We start from the raw sequence: 19408 nt of genomic DNA, 5'->3' as shown, positions 1-19408 counted from the left end.
CAACAGATTTTACAAAAAGAGAATTAAGAATGAGCACGTAAGTAATTGACAGTTCTATGGAGATTACAACATTTATAATGGCAAACAAACAAAGTTTGCAAACCAAGAGGAAGCCTCAGTGGTTCCAGGAATGCAATAACTGAAGTAGAGCTTAATAAAGAATTCAACTGTGGCTAACATCCAGTGAGTACTAAATACTGAACTCAGGTCTGTGTTTTACAACAGTACACGAAGCAGTACTGTCCATTTGTACAGCAACTGCCAACTTTACATTTAGGTTGGTCTGTTGTTTGTGGATTTTTTAAAAATGCGTTTATATTTACTTAAGAAGCAACTCATTACACTGGTATTATTTACTGAATTTTGTTTTCCTGACCACCAGCTAACTGCAAAGTTCAGATACACAAGGTTATAACTGCATAAAAAAGGAATCAGAATACCACATCCTTCTAGATGCACTAGCCAGAGAAGTAAAGTGATCATCTTAGAAATAAATGTCTTTGCAGCATGAAAGAGATTATAGAAAATGAATAAGCTTCATCAAACCTCATTTATGTGATAATTTTATAATTATCTTTATTTTAATCATTTCAGTTATAAAATATTGTTCTCCATTTTAATTACTTTCTGATTATTCATATTAAACTACAGAAATGTAATATTTTTCTGATATAATTGATATCAAAATGAAAAATTCAGAACAGTTCTAGAATTTTTACATTTATTATTGAACTTAGGAGGAGGTATTATTAAGGAATTTCTACTTTTAGTCCAACTCATGTAATTATAATCTCAAGTCCATTTAGACATGGAACATTTTTAAAGAACTATCCTAAGCATCTCTAAACTGAGAAATACCAGCCCAGTCTTTCTAAATCTTATACAAGAATGAGATCCATTGTGACATTTTCCTATGTATATATGACAAACATACTTCGGTGATGTGCATTTCCTGCCACTCTTACTTTTGTTTTTAAATATTTTAAATTTATTCTTGTAAAGTTTCCTGAATAAACAATGGATCTTGATGATATTCACCTCCCACTTTCCCCAACTTCCTCTAGACCCTCCCCACACATCTCCCCACTATATTGTTCTTTTTTTTTGTTTTGACTGATGACTATAACTTTTTATTTAAAACACAAAATATATACATATGCATATAACCCACTGAGTCTAGTTAGTGTTGCCTATATGTAGATGGGACCATCCACTAGAGTACAAGCCTCCACCTGAAGGAGCACAGGCCACTTTCCTGAAGAAAAGGGATTCTTCCACAATAGCCACCACTTACCAATAGCTCCATTGTTAGGTATGGGGCCTTGAAAGTCCCTCCCCCATCAGTGCTGTAATTTTAACTAGCTTGGTCTTTTGAAGTTCCTGTGCAGATAACTACAGCTGCTGTAAGGACATGTATGCATCAGCCATGTCATGTCTAGAAGGCAGTGTTTCACAGTACTCCTCCCCATCCTCAGGCTCTTATATTCCTTCTTATTCTCCCCACCCTCTTCCTGTATCTTGCAGTCTTTCTTAACACAAATCAGTTTCTAATTATATTATGAGAAAAATATAGTCATGATTTCAAATAACTTTACAATTCTTAATATAATTAATGCCATACATTTAATGTGAGTATACTGGCCTTGCTGTTGGTATTGTCATTTTCTTATTAGACATGGTGCTAACCCAGAAGACTGAGATCCTACCAAGCTGGGCAACAATGGAAGAAGTGTTCTGAAAATGTCATGTGTTTCTAAACTAAGGGACTATATAGCTGTCTTTGGAAGTTTTCTTTATTTTGTTTTTTGTTTGTTTGTTTGTTTTTCTTTTTTGGGGGGTTCTTTTAGGATTACTTGTTAGGTTACTGCCTTGAATTTTACCTAGCATTTATTTCACCATCAGAATAAAGGAGACAGTTAAAACAAGTAGCCAGGAAATTGGGATGATCAAGAGAATAGATCAGACAGGCATGACTTGAATAGACCAACAGGAAAGTTTGTATTAGGCTTGCCTGCCTTCCTTCCTTCCTTCCTTCCTTCCTTCCTTCCTTCCTTCCTTCCTCCCTCCCTCCCTCCCTCTCTCCCTCACTCACTCACTCACTCACAGTTAGTGATGATAATACTATAGTTTATTAGCTGTCATTACTAACATATGTGATATTTAATGCTGTAATTAGATGCAAATCAGTTTTAAATGAATTTCTTTATGCATATAGCTTGTAAAATAATGGTATGGATTTCACTATCAAAATAACAGTATTGGTATCATCTTTAATAATATTTGTATTCATTCTTCTCTCATATAGTACACCATGACTGCAGTTTTCTCTCTCTCCTTACCTCCCAGTCCCTCCCCCGACCTGCCCTCTCCTTCAGATCCACCCCCTAGTCTGTTTTCCTCAGAAAAGAGCAGGCCTCCCAGGGATATCAACCAGATGTGGCATAACAAGTTAGAATAATACTAAACACATATCCACATCAAGGCTGGAACAGGCAACCCAGTAGGAAGAAAAGCATCCCAAAAGCAGGCAAGAGTCAGAGACAGCCCCACTCCCACTGTTAGGTGTCCCACAAGAACACCAAGCTACACAACCATAATGTATGCAGAGGATCTAGATCAGTCTCATGCAGGTTTTCTGATTACTGGTTTAGCCTCTTTGAGCCCCCAAATGACCCCCCATTCCAGTTGTCTCTTTCAGTACTCTCTCCCTCTACTCTACCTCCACCTGATAGCCTCTGTTCCCATCTCCAGCTGCCTCCAGTCCACCTGGAAAAATCTCTTCTATTTCCTCTTCCCAGGGAGATTCATGTGCTTTTCTTTGAACTCTGCTTCCTAATTAGCCTATCTGTGTCTGTGGATTGTAACATGGTTATCCTTTACTTTATGGCTAATATCCACATATCACGTTTGTCTTTCTTGGTCTGGGTTACCTCATTCAGGATCCATTCAGTTCCTTCCATTTGCCTGCAAATTTCATGATTTCATTTCTTTAACAACTGAGTAATACTCTAGTGTAAATGTAACACATTTTCTTTATCCATTCTTCAGTTGAAGGATATCTAGGCTGTTTCCAGTTTCTAGGTATTATGAATAAAGCTGCAATGAATATACTTGAGCAAGTGCTCTTCTGGTATGATGAAGTGTCCTTTGGGTATATACCCAAGAGTCATACATATATCTGGATCTTTAGGTAGTTAGAGTCCTAATTTTCTGGGGAACTGTTATATTGATTTCCAAAGTGGCTATACAACTTTGAACTCCCACCAGCAGTGGAGGAATGTTCACTTTGCTTCACATCCTCACCAGCATGAGCTATCACTTGTAGTTTTGATCTTGGCAATTCTGACAGGTGTAAGATGGAATCTCAAAGTTGTTTTGATTTGCATTTCCCTGATGGATCAGGATGTTGAACATTTCTTTAAGTTTTTCTCAGTCACTGAGATTCTCTTATTGAGAATTCTGTTTAGATCTGTACCCCATTTTTAATTGGATTGTTTGGTTTGTTGATGTCTAGTTGTTTGAGTTCTCTATATATTTTGAATATTAGCCCTCTGTCAGATGTGGAGTAGGTGAAAATCTTTTCCCATTCGGTGAACTGCCCTTTTTTCTTATTGACAGTGTCCTTTGACATTTTCATGAGGTCCTGTTTATTAATTGTCAATCTTACTGCTTATGCTGTTGGTGTTCTGTTCAGGAAGTTGTCTCCTATGCTAATGCATTTAAGGCTATTCCCCACTTTCTCTTCTGTCAGGTTCAGTGTTTCTGGTTTTATGCTGTGATCCACTGGGAGTTGAGTTTTGTGCAGGATGATAGATGTGGATCTACTAGCATTCTTCTACATACTGACATCCAGTTAGACCAGCACCATTTTTTCTCTTAATAATTTTTTACCAAGTAATAAAATTCTTACAAATCATTTTGTTTCATAATTTAAAATGTGCTTTTATGCTGTTTCTACAATAATGTAGTACTTAAAATCGACCATAGCTATTTTACTTTTTATTAAAGTCCTTGTTATTTACTTTCACATGATAAGGCATATGTGTGTGTGTGTGTGTGTGTGTGTGTGTGTGTGTGTGTGTGTGTGTGTGTATGAGTACGAGTGTGTATTAGAAACATTCTTGATCAGCATTTTCTATGTTGCCTAGTGTTGTTCTGTTAATATTGGTTGAACAATTGGAATTGAGTTGTATTTTATATACGTATATATAACACATATATTTATAAACATGGAGAAAAACCAGTGATGTCTTAGTCACTGTTGTATTGCTATGAAGAAACACCATGACCAAGGCAACTCTTATAAAAGAAAGCATTTAATTGGAAGCTTGCTTACAGTTTCAGATGTTAATCTATTATCATTTTGGGGAACATGGTGGCGTGTAGTCAGGCCTGGTGCTGGAGACCCAGCTGAGATTTCTACATCTAGATCTGTAGGCAGCGGAAGAAATAATGCCCCTGGCACTGGCTATGGCTTTTAAAAACTCAAAACCTGCTCTATGGCACACTTCCTACAGCAGGGCCATACATACTTCAACAAGGACACACCCCCATATTTTTCAAGTAATGTCACTGGTGACTAAGTATGCAGATATATGAGCCTATGGGTGCTATTCTTAGTCAAGCCACCACATTCCATTCCCTGGCCCCATAGACTTATAGCCATATCATTATGCAAAAATGCATTCAGTCCAACTTAAAAAGTCTCCATAGTCTATCACAGTTTCAACACTGTTTAAAAGTCTAAAGTTCAAAGTCTCTTCTGAGACTCAAAGCACTCTCTTAACTGTAACAACCTGTAAAATCTAAATCAAAAAGCATATCACATATTCCCAATAGACAGTGACACAGAATATACATTACTATTCCAAAAGGGAGGAAATAATGGGTAATGAGGAAATACTAGTCCAACGCAAGTCCAAAACTAAGCAGGGAAAACTCCATATTTATCTCTGTGTCTGATGTGAAAGGGCGCTTAAGATCGACAACTCTCTTTTTTTGTGGGTGTTGGTTTTGAGATAGGGTTTCTCTGTGGCTTTGGAGGCTATCCTGGAACTACCTGTTGTAGACCAGGGTGGTCTCGAACTCACAGAGATCTGCCTGCCTCTGCCTCCTGAGTGCTGGGATTAAAGGTGTATGCCACTACTGCCCAGCTCAAATTGACAACTCTTTTCAGCCTTGTTGACTGTAACATACTTTTCTATCTTGGGCTGGTTCCATATCCAGTTTGCCGTTCTCCTTGGCAGATATCTCACAGCTCTGGCATTTCCAACATTTTGAGGTCTCTAGCACAATCCAAGCTTCACCTTTACAACTTCACTTAGTGGTCTCTTTGGACCTCCATGCAGAGACACCCTTGACAAATGTCTGGCCTCAACAGCTTTCCTTAGCCAAGGAGGGAGATTCCACAACTCCTTTCTTATATCCTTGGCCCCAAACCCATAACCACATAGCCAAAACTATGTGCTTACTTGATGGGGCTGAAACTTGTCTCCCTTGTTCACTTATATTTGCAATGTCTTTCTCTTGTCTATGGTTTCCTTCACTGTTTAAGCTTTTCTTTAATTCCTTTTCACTAGTTGGAAACTTAGCTGGATGGGGTCTTACCCTGAAGTCACCACTTCCTTTATTTCATATAACATCAGGATTTCAAAAAACAAAAACTTTCTATGTACTTGAGCACTGGACTTCTTAGCTTCATTATACTTCCTGCTACTCATCTTTTCTTGTACATTTTGCATTTTCCTTTATTCAGCTTGTTTCTTTACATTATAGATAAACGTAAGATTGATTTTTAGTATCTAAATGACACAGTCCAATCTAGGCTATCTTGAAATCTTCTCTTCCAAGGTCATTAATCCAAAAGTATTCAATCATCCTTATACAGATTTTCAGAGAAGGTCAGAAAGCAGCCACATTCTTTGCCAAAATATCACAAGAATGATCTGTAGGCCACTTACTAATTTTTTCCCTGTGCAACCACTTGAGCTGGAATTTCATAATCTACATTATTCTTAATACCACTGTTTTCCAATCTTCTACTACTATGGCTCATCAAACCTTGCTCAAAGATTTCAACCATTTTAGTAGTCCAATGTCCCAGAGTCTTTCATGTTCCTTGAACAAACAATATGATCAGGGCTGTCATGGCAGTATCCAACTTCCTGCTACCATCTTGCATCTTAGTCACTATTCTATTGCTGTGAAGAGACACTATGACCAAGGCAACTCTTTACAAAGAAAGAATTTAATTGGGGCTTACTTACAGTTTCAGAAGTTAGATCATCATCATCATCATCATCATCATGTCAGGGAACAAGCTATTGAAGTAGCTAGGAGTTCTATATCTTGATCCATGAGCAGAAAGAAAGAGACTGGGCCTGCCATAGGCTTTTGAAACCTCAAAGACCACTCCCAGTGACGCACTTCCTCTGGTAAGGTCACACTTACTTCAACAAGGCCACCCCTCATAATACTTCTCAAATAATGCCATTCCCTAATAATTAGGCATTCATATGTGCCTATGGGGTCTATTCTTATTCAATCTACCACAAGTAGTAAATGTGATTTTAGGGATTTACATGATTTTTTTAATCTTTATTTTTAAAATTGGTTATTTAAACCCAATTCTTGGTTTATTTGGGGTTTATTTTTGGTTAATTGTTCAAAAACAAGTTATTTCTTTTCTTTCAATTCTTTTTGAATACATTGTTGGAAAATCATTGTGATTATTATGACTACCATTTTAAAATATAAAGTGATTTTAACAATTGTTTTTCAAAATATAAAGGAACAAAAGCTTCTAAATATGTATAGATCAAAGTGCAGAATTCACAGTGACACTGAAGTTTACTTTCTGTTTTTACTGGAAGAGTTTGATAATATTTTTGTTTGTAAAAGAAAGAGTTGTATGCCATCCAAGTGGTAAGATACTTGACAATAATGAAGTTATTGCCCAAAGCAGTTTATACAGGTGAAATGGCTACTGTAAATAAAGCTTTACAGAACTGTTTGCTAGGAAACAAATGTAAATTATTCTTTTGGAAAGTAAAGAAAGCATGAAGTATAGTAAGCTTTACAGTACTTGATAGAATTTTTAAGAATTTATAATGATCAATAAAAGAAATTTGTAGTTTGGTATAACTTCATTTTATAAAATTTCACCATGACTTGTATATGATTTGTTTTTGCTTTGTAAACTTTTCAAATGTCTATTTACAGTACAAAATTTAATATTTTTCTTATTAGCATTGACCTTGTAGAGTTACTGTAATAATTGCATCATTCAATAATTATATATCTTTAAAATTCTTTGTGCCACACATGTATAAGCCAAGCACCTAGACACTAGGGTAGGAGGTTAATGGTTTAAGGCATAGTTTGTCTAAATAGCTATGTTTTCCATCCATTGCCCCTATTGTTTTAAAGAAAACCTAAACTATAGTTTATTATTGTCCATAATTTTATTGTGTATCTCTGAAGTATATGAACTCTTTTAAAAAATAATCCCTTATTATTTGTGTCATTGTTTTGAAGCAACTGACAAGAAACAAGTTAAGGAAGGAAGGGTTTATTTGACTTACAATTTAAGAAGGGACACAGTCCATCCCTGGAAAGAAACCATAATCGCAGGAGTACTATTCTGTTGGTCATTTTGCATCATTCTTCAGTCAGCAAGCAGAGAAATGACAAGAAAAAGGCTAGAATATCCAGCCTGAAGTCCCACACCCAGTGTCGTTTCCTCCAGGAAGGCCCCAAATTGTATCTTTTCACAAAGTTCCAAAGTAACACCAACAACTGGGGACACAATGTGGAAAAACATAAGCTTATATAGGATGTTTCACATTCAAACCATAATAACCACAGTGTTATTTCATCAAAAAATCTGGTAATTCCATGATGTCATGGAACATCCGGTGTAATTTTCAAAATTCTATTAACCTCAGAAATACCCTAATTTGTGTAAACAGCAGATGAAACCCATTTTGTTCTGTTGGAGTGGAAATCACATATAGGCAAAGAGCAATTCTGTTGGTGATGATAGTCTCAGATTTATAAGCTAGACATACAAGCTCACTCTTATAGATATAGACCCTGAGAACTAGAGGCTCTGTCTTCAGGTACTTAAAACTGAAAGGTTATAGTTCATGTAGGTGTTTAGGCCAAAGCAAACTCAGACCTCAGAGGCCTGGACTCCAATGCTTGACTCTAATCTTTCAGAGCTAGTGATTTAGCTCTCTCTGCTTTAGTCAGAATCTTATAGTTCTGGGTTTTGAATGTCAACAGCCCAGAACCCAGCAAGGAGTGTTAGAGCATTTGAGTTTGGGTGTTGGATCCCTCAGTTTTTAAAATATCTAGCAGCCAGTTGTTAAAACTCTTGAGCTTTCTTTTTGCTTCTTTTTTTATTTCTGTTAAAGTCTTTAGTTTTAAATTTTATTGAAAAAGATTTAAATGTCTATTCGCCAATAAGTGTTAAATCATTATAATAGATGATTTTATATGTTTGTAAGGTAGATAAAGATCTTAATCTTTTACTCAAACTTCAATTTTCTTTGGGATTTAAAGTTTTAATTTGTGAATTAAAATACACATAAAGAGGCAGATAATGACATTACAGAAACTATTGTGGCTATATAATAGATAAATAGCTTTTCAGGTTATGAAAAACTGACACATGTAACAAACATATTTCTTCTTGAGCTTGCCAGTATTTCCTGTCTAAAGAAACACTTATTCTGAAGTACATTTCCCTCCATCCTTCCCTCCCTCCCTCCCCACCCCCTCTCTCTCTCCCTCCTTTCTCTCTCTCTCTCTCTCTCTCTCTCTCTCTCTCTCTCTCTCTCTCTCTCTCTCTCTCTCTCTTCTTCCTTGTTACTGAGATGGGGTTTATTTGTGTATCCAGGAACTGTCCAGGAACTTGCTCTGTAGAACAGACTGGCCTTGAACTCAAGAGATCCACCTGCTTCTGCCTCCCCAGTGCTAGGATTAAGGCATATACTACCACTGCCCAGCCATCTGAAGTGCATTTTCATTAAACTAGTATTTATTAATCAGTTACTTTGCTAGGAAGTTACAGGTAATAAAGATAGAGAATTTGACAAAGTAAATAAAAATGCCTATACTCAGAAAAGGAGACAGTAAACACAGAATATATAGTACAAAAATGTAAGTAAATGATCTAATTTTAAATAAAAAAGACATGAGAGAAAATGATGTGTGAAAAATGTCTAAAAATGAAATTGTAATTAATGACTGCATATCTTTGCAAGGAGTAAAGGAAGCTGAAGAAACAGTAGTGCAAAGGCTCTGAGGTAGAAGCTTGTCTGACATGCCTAAGTACTATTTTTTACCATCTTACCATTTTACCTGTACATGTGATAGAGTGTTCACCTACCATTCTCCAGGCCCTGAGTTTGATACCCAGCACTACACACACACATTCATACACACTGTCTTGAGACCTCCTGCTTCTGAAACCTGAAAACAGAAACAAACAAACAAAAAACAAAAAACACAGCTATCATCTTGGAACATTACCTTTCTCTAGTGTGGACGCTTTTACTAGTCATATTTTAAAATACTTTGAGTGTGTGTGTGTGTGTGTGTGTGTGTGTGTGTGTGTGTGTGTGTGTGTGAATTTTTTCTTCTACCATGTTGGTCCCAGGAATTGAACTCAGATTATCAAGTCCTTGGGTTCCATTGGCCTTTGAGCCATCTCAATAGCCCTCTCTCATAATTTCTCATAATTTCATTGTGGGAAGTGTGTTCAACTTGAAAACTATAGACTTACATAAATAAATATATAGGATTAAATAGGTCTAAAGAAATCTTCAGTATAATTAAATATTAATCACAAATGTATATGTAGAAAGAACTTTTATTCTATTTCTTATTTCAAAACAGTCATTTGGCTCTCACTGTCAGTGAATCTCAGATTAATATTAATATTAAGTCCAAATCTCATGAGCATAGTAAATAAATTTAATACTTATCTCTTAAGCAAGAGTAGTTTTTATTTATTGTTTTTGCTGCAAATGTGTGGTAAAAGTATTTATTTTGAGGTTATCGCTGATTTCCTGAAAAAAAATCATATTGCTGGGCAACAACTTTATAAAATTTTAAATTAAAATATAGTTACATAATTTTCCTTCTTTCTTCTTACTCCATACCCTCTCACATACCCCACACATACCATGTTCCCTCTCAAAAATGTGGCATGTCTTTTTAGAATTTAGTGTGTGTACACTCTGTGTGTGTGTGTAAACTGTGTGTGTGTGTGTAAACTGTGTGTGTGTGTGTGTGTGTGTGTGTGTGTGTGTGTACACTTTGTGTGTGAGTGTGTGTGTACACTCTGTGTGTGTACACTCTCTGTGTGTGTCTGTGTGTACCATGAGATCCCTCCCTTTCATGTTAGCATGTCTGTTGGTGGTGTACTTCCTCAGGTCTTGTTCAGACAGCCATGTTGTTGAGATATCATTGGTGAAGTTTCCCTGTACCAGACAACTTTTGATGCTCCTCATTTTTCCTAATATTCCTCTGATACTTCTACCTTTATTCTTTTCCTCTTGTGTTCTTTTTTATTTTTAGTTTCATCTTACAGAATAATATACTGAAAATAAGTCCAATTTGAGATTGCTCTGCTTCATAAATTTTTTTTTTTCTATGGCTGAAATTATTTACTTTGCCTTTGAACTTCCATAGGTCATTTAGTCTTTAGTTTTTGATACTTAATCATTTCTTTATAAAATTAATCGAAAGATAGAGACGATCATAGTAGATAAAAGCTGTAGTTTATTCTCAGGTACATAATTTTTATTTTCACTATGAGACAGAATTTCTTGTTGTTGTGAGCTTGAAAAGCCAAAAATAGATAAACTGTAATGGTAATCACGTGTTCCCTCCAAATAATAATGAAAGGAATTGTGTCACATTTATAAAATGTGATAAATGCATTGGTTGTCACATAACACATAGTAGAATGAACATAACAATGAAAGAGAACTGCCACTTAACCAGTGAGCACCACATCATAAGTTTGGAATATTTTACCTTTGTGTGTTTGTACAATGTGCATATGTATATATTTACATGTTCATTTGTGTGAGCGGAGGCATACCCATGCCTTGGCATGCATGTGGAGTTTTGAGGATAACATCAGGTTATCTCACTTAATTTGAGACAAGCCAGCTGGCCAAGGGGCTTGTGGGCATTCTCCCATCTCCACATTCCATTGTGCCATAGGAGCACTAGGATTGCAGACATAGGATTGCAGACATAGTACTGTATCTGACTTTTTTCTTAGTTCTAGTGATGTGGATTCACAACTTCATTTGTGCAGTGGGTACCTTTCCTTACAAATCATCTCCTCAATGCCCCAGAATTTATCTTCATAAAGCAGTGAGCAAATTTAAATTAATATTAACTTGAAATGTCTTGATTTTTATGGTTACTTTATTTAATTGGTCAGTGTGCTAACAGTATTTTATATGCATGAGCTGTGTACAATAAATTTTATATGTGTATATCAACCTCAGGTAGTCTAAATCAACATTAAGAAGAGCCTGTTAAGCCTTTCTTTTTTCTTTTCAAAAGATTTGTATATTACTCCAAGGAAGTACTGATACAGATGGCACATTGAAATTGAGGCCATAGTAAGAAGTACTAATTTGAATCATAGCTTACATTTTGATTGTAACATGAAAACTAATCATTTTCTATTCACTATGGCAAGTAGCCATTTATAAAGTAGTCTACAAAGGGTGTTGTCCAAATCTTAAATTAGTATGCCCATTTATTGGTTATTATTCAAATATACTATTTTTAAAGTAATCACGAGTAACTTTTAATTTCTATCCTGAACCATGGGTTTTATGTTTTATTGCTTTAAGCAATGTCCCATTTTAACTTCATAGCTTCCTAATTTGCACCATATAATTTTATAGTCTGTATAGTTATGTAAAATGTTTCAAATAGCTAAAAATCTGGATTGTCCCTTAACACACGTTTTTATTTTTAAAGGATTAATATAAGTTGATAATTTTAGGTGCATGCTTTTTATTCAACAGTGGGTTTTTAACTAGAAATATTTGACCAACAAATAAAATAATTTGAACATAGTTTGATCCCAATATTATGAAGCTAAATGCTTTCAATATAATATTTATAATAAGACTAATTGTAATTGAATTACCAAAGTTCTGTATATAGTGTTATTTTGTTTGTAGTCAACATTTTTCTGTTGCAAAAGAAATCCTTGTCTTTGAGAAAATACAGTGGTGTTATTTACATTACTTCATATGGCTTGGTTAAAAAAATGCTAACTCTGTTACTTAATGGTATTCTTCCCTCGTGGCAGTGCAAACGGCTGCACCAGGAGCTTCATCGTCTGAAAGAGCAGAAGCAGACTTCAGCAAACAACATGAGACATCCGACTGCTGAAAACAATCAGGAACGTGCTCTGAAGGTAAATGGCCGTTCCTTCTTGCAGGCAAATTAAGGTTGTAAGCCCTCGGTGCCAGCTTTCTGTGCTGCATATATCAGTTGTGTACATTTCAGCAATAGTGAGCTGTGCTGTTTGCCAACAACCCCTTCTTTAAACACGCATACAGCACCCTTTGGTTATGGTATTATTTTATTTCATGTATGTGTACATGAAAAAACATATTTCTGAATTTTGAGTGGCTGTACATTAATAATTTCTGATATATATTTATTTTCTTTCTGTTTTTATGTACTTAATAAAAAGTGACCACTCTAAAAGAAATAATAACTCATCAGCCTTTTCTTTGTAGCAACATTCATAATAACAATTTTTAATGTTGTAGTATTTGTCACCCAGAGAACTAAAGCTGCTTGAAGGATGAGTGAATCTGTTTGGAAATTGAAGGAATACTTAAGATGTTAAAACCGAAAGTCAGTGTATTCAACTAGAACTTGAAACATGTGACATATACATTTCATGACATGTTCTATCTCTTTGTAATACAGATCCAGTAACCCTGAGAAAAAACTATTAATGTGAGTCTTACTATTTGGGTCGAGCTCATGACTTCCCATTCTACTTTTTTCTTTTTCTTTTGGTTTTCTTTTTTTCATGGGAGGGGGTCCAAACAGGGTGTCCCTGTATCCCTGGCTGTCCTGGAACTCACCTGTTGACCAGTCTAGTCTCAAACTTGGAGATTCTCCTGCCTCTGTCTCTCAAGTGCTGGGATTAAAGGCGTGTGCCACCATGCCCTTCCATTCCACTTTTACGTTACTTTAGTTTTTAGACAGTGTCTATGAAACACTCATAGTCTTCACCCTCAAGTTGCTTTCATAATCATTAACAAGTTTAGTCTGTGAGGAACAAAAACATCATCTTTTTATTGTGTGACAAGAGATTTGCTAGGATTACATCATAGTTAGTTCCATTAAATTTATTTTTATATTAGACTATAAGTAGATACCATGCATCTGACACATTAAACCAAAACCAAAACACATTAATGACAAAACATCCTTGAAAAAATGGGTAAAGGCTGTGATGATGGCCCCATCAGTAATGTCTTGCTATGCAAGGATGGGGACTTAAGATACTCTGCACTCAGATTTAACACTGGATATTGAAATGTGCATTTGTGACCCTGATGTGGGGAACAGAGGCCAATGGATCCCTGGTGCTTCCAGCCTAGTGTAGGCCATGAGCTGTAGGCTCAGAGAGACCCTGTCTCCAACAATGAGATAGAGAGCAACTGAAAGGACACCAGTGTCAATCTCTAGCCTCCACATGAATACCCAAACAGAAAACCCACCCACACAGGCATATAGCCACACAAGCATACGCCTGTATAAGAATACACCCCACACACATACACACACTGAAAAATCTGTACAAAGGGTGAAATTTAGTAAGAAGATTTTTCTACAAATTATTTTTGAAATTCGTAGTTAAAGACTTATAAATTAGTTGCCATTAATCCACTTTCTATTAAATTTACAAGTAGACTAAAACTATAGATAAGAGAGAATTACAGAGTACTATGATTATTTTAATTATCCCCAAAGAATAGATAATTTTATGAGAATTAAGTATAACTTTTTAAAGTGTGTATTTACATGCAAAATGGGCAATCAGTGTTCTAAAGCCATCCTCCACCAAGTATGATGATTATCTGGACTCAGGACAGATCATGTGACAATATGTTATGGCTGTTTCAAGTTAAAACAGGACATAAATAAAGATTGTAATTTGGTAGTTGTTAACATACAATAAAAGTGAGGAATAATATAAATTTCTGTCACTTTTGCATGTTTATGATAAATGTATTTAAATGATAATGGCTATTTATGGAGAGAAATGCATGCAAACTTCTGAGAAGTTATTTTAGTTACACTACCCAAAACACCTTGGATTTCAATGCAAAACCAAATCACCTGTTTAATGAAAATCTCTTTAGACTATAACACTTAAAGTAATATGTAAATGCAACTCATGTCTACTCCTGAAAAATACACTGCATTAAAATATTTTCTATTTGATTTTTGTTTTTTCTTCAAAAGTCTGATTTTGATGTTGCATCTATTAACTAAAGCTGACATTATGTCCTGGAAAAGAGAAAAGGAAGAATGAGTTTTTGAAAAATTTTGAAATTCATGCTTTTCTAAAATCTCTGTATGAACTGAAATTCTTAAAAGTGGTTGCCAGGTATAATGCTGACTTTTAGTCTATTTTTAATTATTTCTTCATGGAAGACTTAAATTTAGTATGAAAATAAGATCACTTAAAATACATCTCCTTATTTTTTAAAAAAAATATTTAGTTTTATTTCATGTGTATTAGTGTGTAGCTGCATGTGTATATGTGCACTATGTATATACCTAGTACCTTTGGAGGTCAAAAGAGAGCATAGTATCACCAGAGCTGGAGCGACATTGTGAACCTCAGTGTGGTGCTAGGAACCAAACCTAGGTTGGTCCTCTATAAGAGGAGCAAATGCTCTTAACTACTGAGCTGTCTCTGTAACCCACATTTATTTATTCTAAATCATAGTTTTAAATAGTTTTGGGGGGGAAATCTTGCTCTTCATTTGGTGATTGTTTTTCTGGTTGTCATTCAAGTTATGGATGACAGGTTTGATATGAAACTATCAGTCCATTTATATGTACCATTATAACATTAACTGACTTAACATTAAGTTTGTATCTAAATGAACATTAAGAACATTTTTAAAAGAAGTGACTGTCTTTAGAAGTGTTTAATCTCTGGACAGGGGCTGCTTTCGATTAGGGTTCCCCTGCCCTACTTGGGGACACCTGACGCCAGAAGTCTGCTCACGGGATCTGAACTCGGCCAGTGGGATCCAGCACACCCAGAGACTGCCAAGGCCCCAGTAACAGTCCTGCCTCCATCCAGGAGAAGACGACAGACATCAGAGTATTGGAACTGTTTGCATCTACCAGAAGGGAACCTTGGTCCCATACCTACCAGGAGAGGAAGAAACTTCTGCTACACCCACCAGAAGAAAGGATGGGAAGACAACAATGTAAAAGCACATTCAACAACAGAAAACCCAAAATGACACCACCAGAGACTAGGGACCATAAACCATCAAGACCTGAACATCACAATGCAGATGAAGCAGAAGAGAATGACCTTAAAAACAACTTCATGAAAATGATAGAGGGCCTCAAAGAGGATATGAGAAAATCCCTTAAAGAAACAAACAACAACAACAACAACAAAAACACAAACCAAAAAATAAAAGATATCAAATCTTTCAAGGAAACACTTCAAGACCTAAAAACTGAAATAGAGACGATAAAGAAAGCACAATCTGAGGGAATGCTGGAAAAAGAAAAGCTGGATAAACGATCAGGAACTACAGATGCAAGCATTCCAACAAAGAGATGGAAAAGAGACTCTCAGGTGTTGAAGACACACTGGGAGAAATAGACACATCAACCAAAGAAAATCTAAAGTCCAACAAATCCCTAACACAAAATATCCAGAAAATATGGGATACCATGAAAAGACCAAACCTAAGAGTAATAGATATAGAAGAAGGTGAAGATATCCAACTCAAAGGTGCAGAAAACATATTCAACAAAATCATAGAAGAAAACTTTCCCAACCTAAAGAAAGACATGCCAATGAAAATACAAGAAGCCTACAGAACACCAAATAGACTGTACCAAAAAAAAAAAAAAATGGTCACCTCGCCACATTATAATCAAAACCCCAAACATACAGTATAAAGAGAAAATATTAAGAGCAGCAAATAAAAAAGGTCAAGTAACATATAAAGGCAAACATATCAGAATTACACCTGACTTTTCTACGGAAACTCTAAAAGCTAGAAGGTCCTGGATAGATATTCTACCTACACTAAGAGACCGTAGATGCCAGCCCAGACTACTATACCCAGCAAAGCTTTCAATCAGTATACATGGAGAAAACAAGATACTCCATGACAAAACCAGATTCAAAAAATACATATCCACCAATCCAGCCCTACAGAAAGTTCTGGAAGGAAAACTGCAAGCCAAGGAAGTTAACTACAACCAGAAAAAAATATAGGCAATAAATAATCCCACTTTATCAACAGCCAAAAGAAAAAAAGGGATGGAAACCCACACCTAATTTCACCACCACCACCAAATCCAAAACAAACAAGAATGAACAATCAATGGTCATTACTATCCCTCAATATTAATGGTCTTAACTCGCCCATAAAAACACACAGGTTAGCAGAATGGATAAGAAGACAGAATCCATCCTTCTGCTGCATACAAGTAACACACCTCAACTTCAAAGACAGATGGTACCTAAGAATTAAAGGTTGAGAAAAGATTTTCCAATCAAATGAACCCAAGAAACAAGCAGAGGTAGCAATCCTAATAGCCAACATATTGGACTTTAAACTAAAAACAAAAGGAATGAAGGAGGTCACTTCCTACTCATCACAGGAGAAATCCATCAGGATGAAGTCTCACTTCTAAACATTTGTGACCCAAGTACAAAGGCATCCATGTTTATAAAAGAAACATTACTAAAACTCAAATCACACATAAAAGCGTACATTCTTATTATAGTGGGAGACTTCAACACCCCACTATCACCATTGGACAGGAACATCAGACAGAAACTTAACAAAGAAACAAAGGAACTAATAGAAGATATGGCGCAATTGTGTTTAACAGACATCTGTAGAACATTCCTTCCACATACAAAACAATATACCTTCTTCTCAGTGCCACATGGAACCTTCTCTAAAATCGACCACATACTTGGCAACATAGCAAACCTCAACAGGTACAAAAATATTGAAATAACCCCCTGTGTCTTATCAGACCACCATGCTTTAAAGTTAGAATTCAACAATAACACAAATTGCAGAAAACCTACAAACTCATGGAAATTGAGTAACAACCAATTGCACCATTCCTGGGTCAGGGAAGAAATAAAAAATAAATTAAAGACTTCCTTGAATTCAATGAGAATGTGATACAACATCCCCAAACTTCTGGGACACTTTGCAAGCAGTGCTAAGAGGAAAGTTCCTAACACTAAGTGCCCACGTGAAGAAACAGGAGGATAATCACACTAGAGAATTAACAGCACAACTGAAAGCTTTAGGAAACAAAGAAGCCAATACACCCCAGAGGAGCAGACTCCAGGAAATAATCAAATTGAGGGCTGAAATCAATAAAGTAGGAACTAGGAAAACAAAACAAAGAATCAATGAAACAAAGAGTTGGTTCTTTGAGAAGATCAACACACCTTTATCCAAACTTACCAAATGGCAGAGAGTGAACATGCAAATTAATAATATCAGGAATAAAAAGGGGGACATAACAACAGAAACAGAGCAAATCCAGAGAATTTGAGCAGGTGATACTTTCAAAACCTATGTTCCTCAAAGTTCGAAAATCTAAAGGAAATGGACAATTTTCTGGACAGATTTCACTCTCCAAAATTGAATCAAGAACAGATAAGCAACTTAAATAGACCTATAACCGCTAATGAAATAGAAGCAGTCATCAGAAGTCTCCCAACCAAAAAAAGCCCAGGACCAGATGGCATCAATGCAGAATTCTACCAGAAATTCAAGATACAGCTAATACCAATTCTCCTCAAAGTATTCCACACAATAAAAGCAAAAGGGTCATTGCCAAACTCTTTTTACCAGACTTCAATAACCTTGATACCGAAGCCACACAAAGATACAACTATGAAAGAGAATTATAGACCAATATCTCTCATGAACATTGATGCAAAAGTACTCAATAAAATACTGGCAAATCAAATCCAAGAACACATCAGAGAAATCATCTACCATGATCAAGTAGACTTCATCCCAGGAATTCAAGGATGGTTCAACATATGAAAATCCATCAATGTAATCCAACATATAAACAGACTGAAGAAAAAAACATGATCATCTCACTAGATGCTGAAAAAGCCTTTGACAAAATCGAACTCCCTTTGGTGATAAAGGTCTTGGAGAAATCAGGGATAACAGGAACATACCTTAACATACTAAAACAATATACAGCAAGCCAACAGTCAACATCAAATTAAATGGAGAGAAGCTCAATGGAATTCCTCTAAAATCAGGGACAAGACAAGGCTGTCCACTCTCTCCATACCTCTTCAATATTGTCCTTGAAGTTCTAGCTAGAGCAATAAGAGAACAAAAGAAGATCAAGGGAATACAAATCGGAAAAGAAGAAGTCAAACTTTTAGTATTTGCAGATTATATGATAGTCTACATAAGTGACCAATAAAAAAACTCTACCAGGGAACTCCTACAGCTGATAAACACCTTCAGCAAAGTGGCAGGATACAAGATTAACTCAACAAAATCTGTAGCCCCACTACATACAGGTGATACATTAGTGGAGAAAGAAATCAGAGAAACATCACCCTTTAACAATTGCCAAAAACAACATAAAATACCTTGGAGCAATGTTAACAAAAAGAGTGAAAGACCTGTAACATGAGAATTTTGAGTCTGTAAATAAAGAAATTAAAGAAGATACTAGAAAATGGAAGGATCTCCCATCTTCTTGGACTGGTAGGGTCAACATAGTAAAAATGGCAATCTTGCCAAAAGCAATCTACAGATTCAATACAATCCCCATCAAAATCCCACCCCAAATCTTCACAGACTTTTAAAAAACAATTCTTCACTATATATGGAAAAACAAAAGACCCAGAATAGCCAAAACAACCCCTATACAATAAAGGATCTTTTGGAGGCATCACCATCTCTGACTTCAAGCTCTATTACAGAGCTATACTCCTGAAAACAGCTTGGTATTGGCACAAAAATAGACAGGTAGACCAATGGAATTGAGTTGGAAACCCTGATATTAACCCACACACCTATGAACACCTGAATTTTGACAAAGCAGCTAAAGTTATACA

The 19408-nt window shown here is 35.8% G+C and overlaps 1 protein-coding gene across 4 annotated transcripts in view; it reads left to right on the top strand.

The window, feature by feature from the left end:
- Mipol1 (mirror-image polydactyly 1) overlaps positions 1-19408 on the top strand; it is a 268571-nt gene that overhangs the window by 118656 nt on the left and 130507 nt on the right. For all 4 annotated transcript variants that reach the window (XM_027419671.2, XM_035445015.1, XM_027419670.1 and 1 more), the window contains exon 8: positions 12356-12463. In XM_027419671.2, coding sequence (XP_027275472.1) covers positions 12356-12463 — 108 coding nt within the window. The remainder of the gene's footprint in view (positions 1-12355; positions 12464-19408) is intronic.

This window comes from Cricetulus griseus, chromosome 5, assembly GCF_003668045.3.
Source record: "Cricetulus griseus strain 17A/GY chromosome 5, alternate assembly CriGri-PICRH-1.0, whole genome shotgun sequence".
NCBI lineage: Eukaryota > Metazoa > Chordata > Mammalia > Rodentia > Cricetidae > Cricetulus > Cricetulus griseus.
This window is presented reverse-complemented; position numbering and strand designations above follow the sequence as displayed.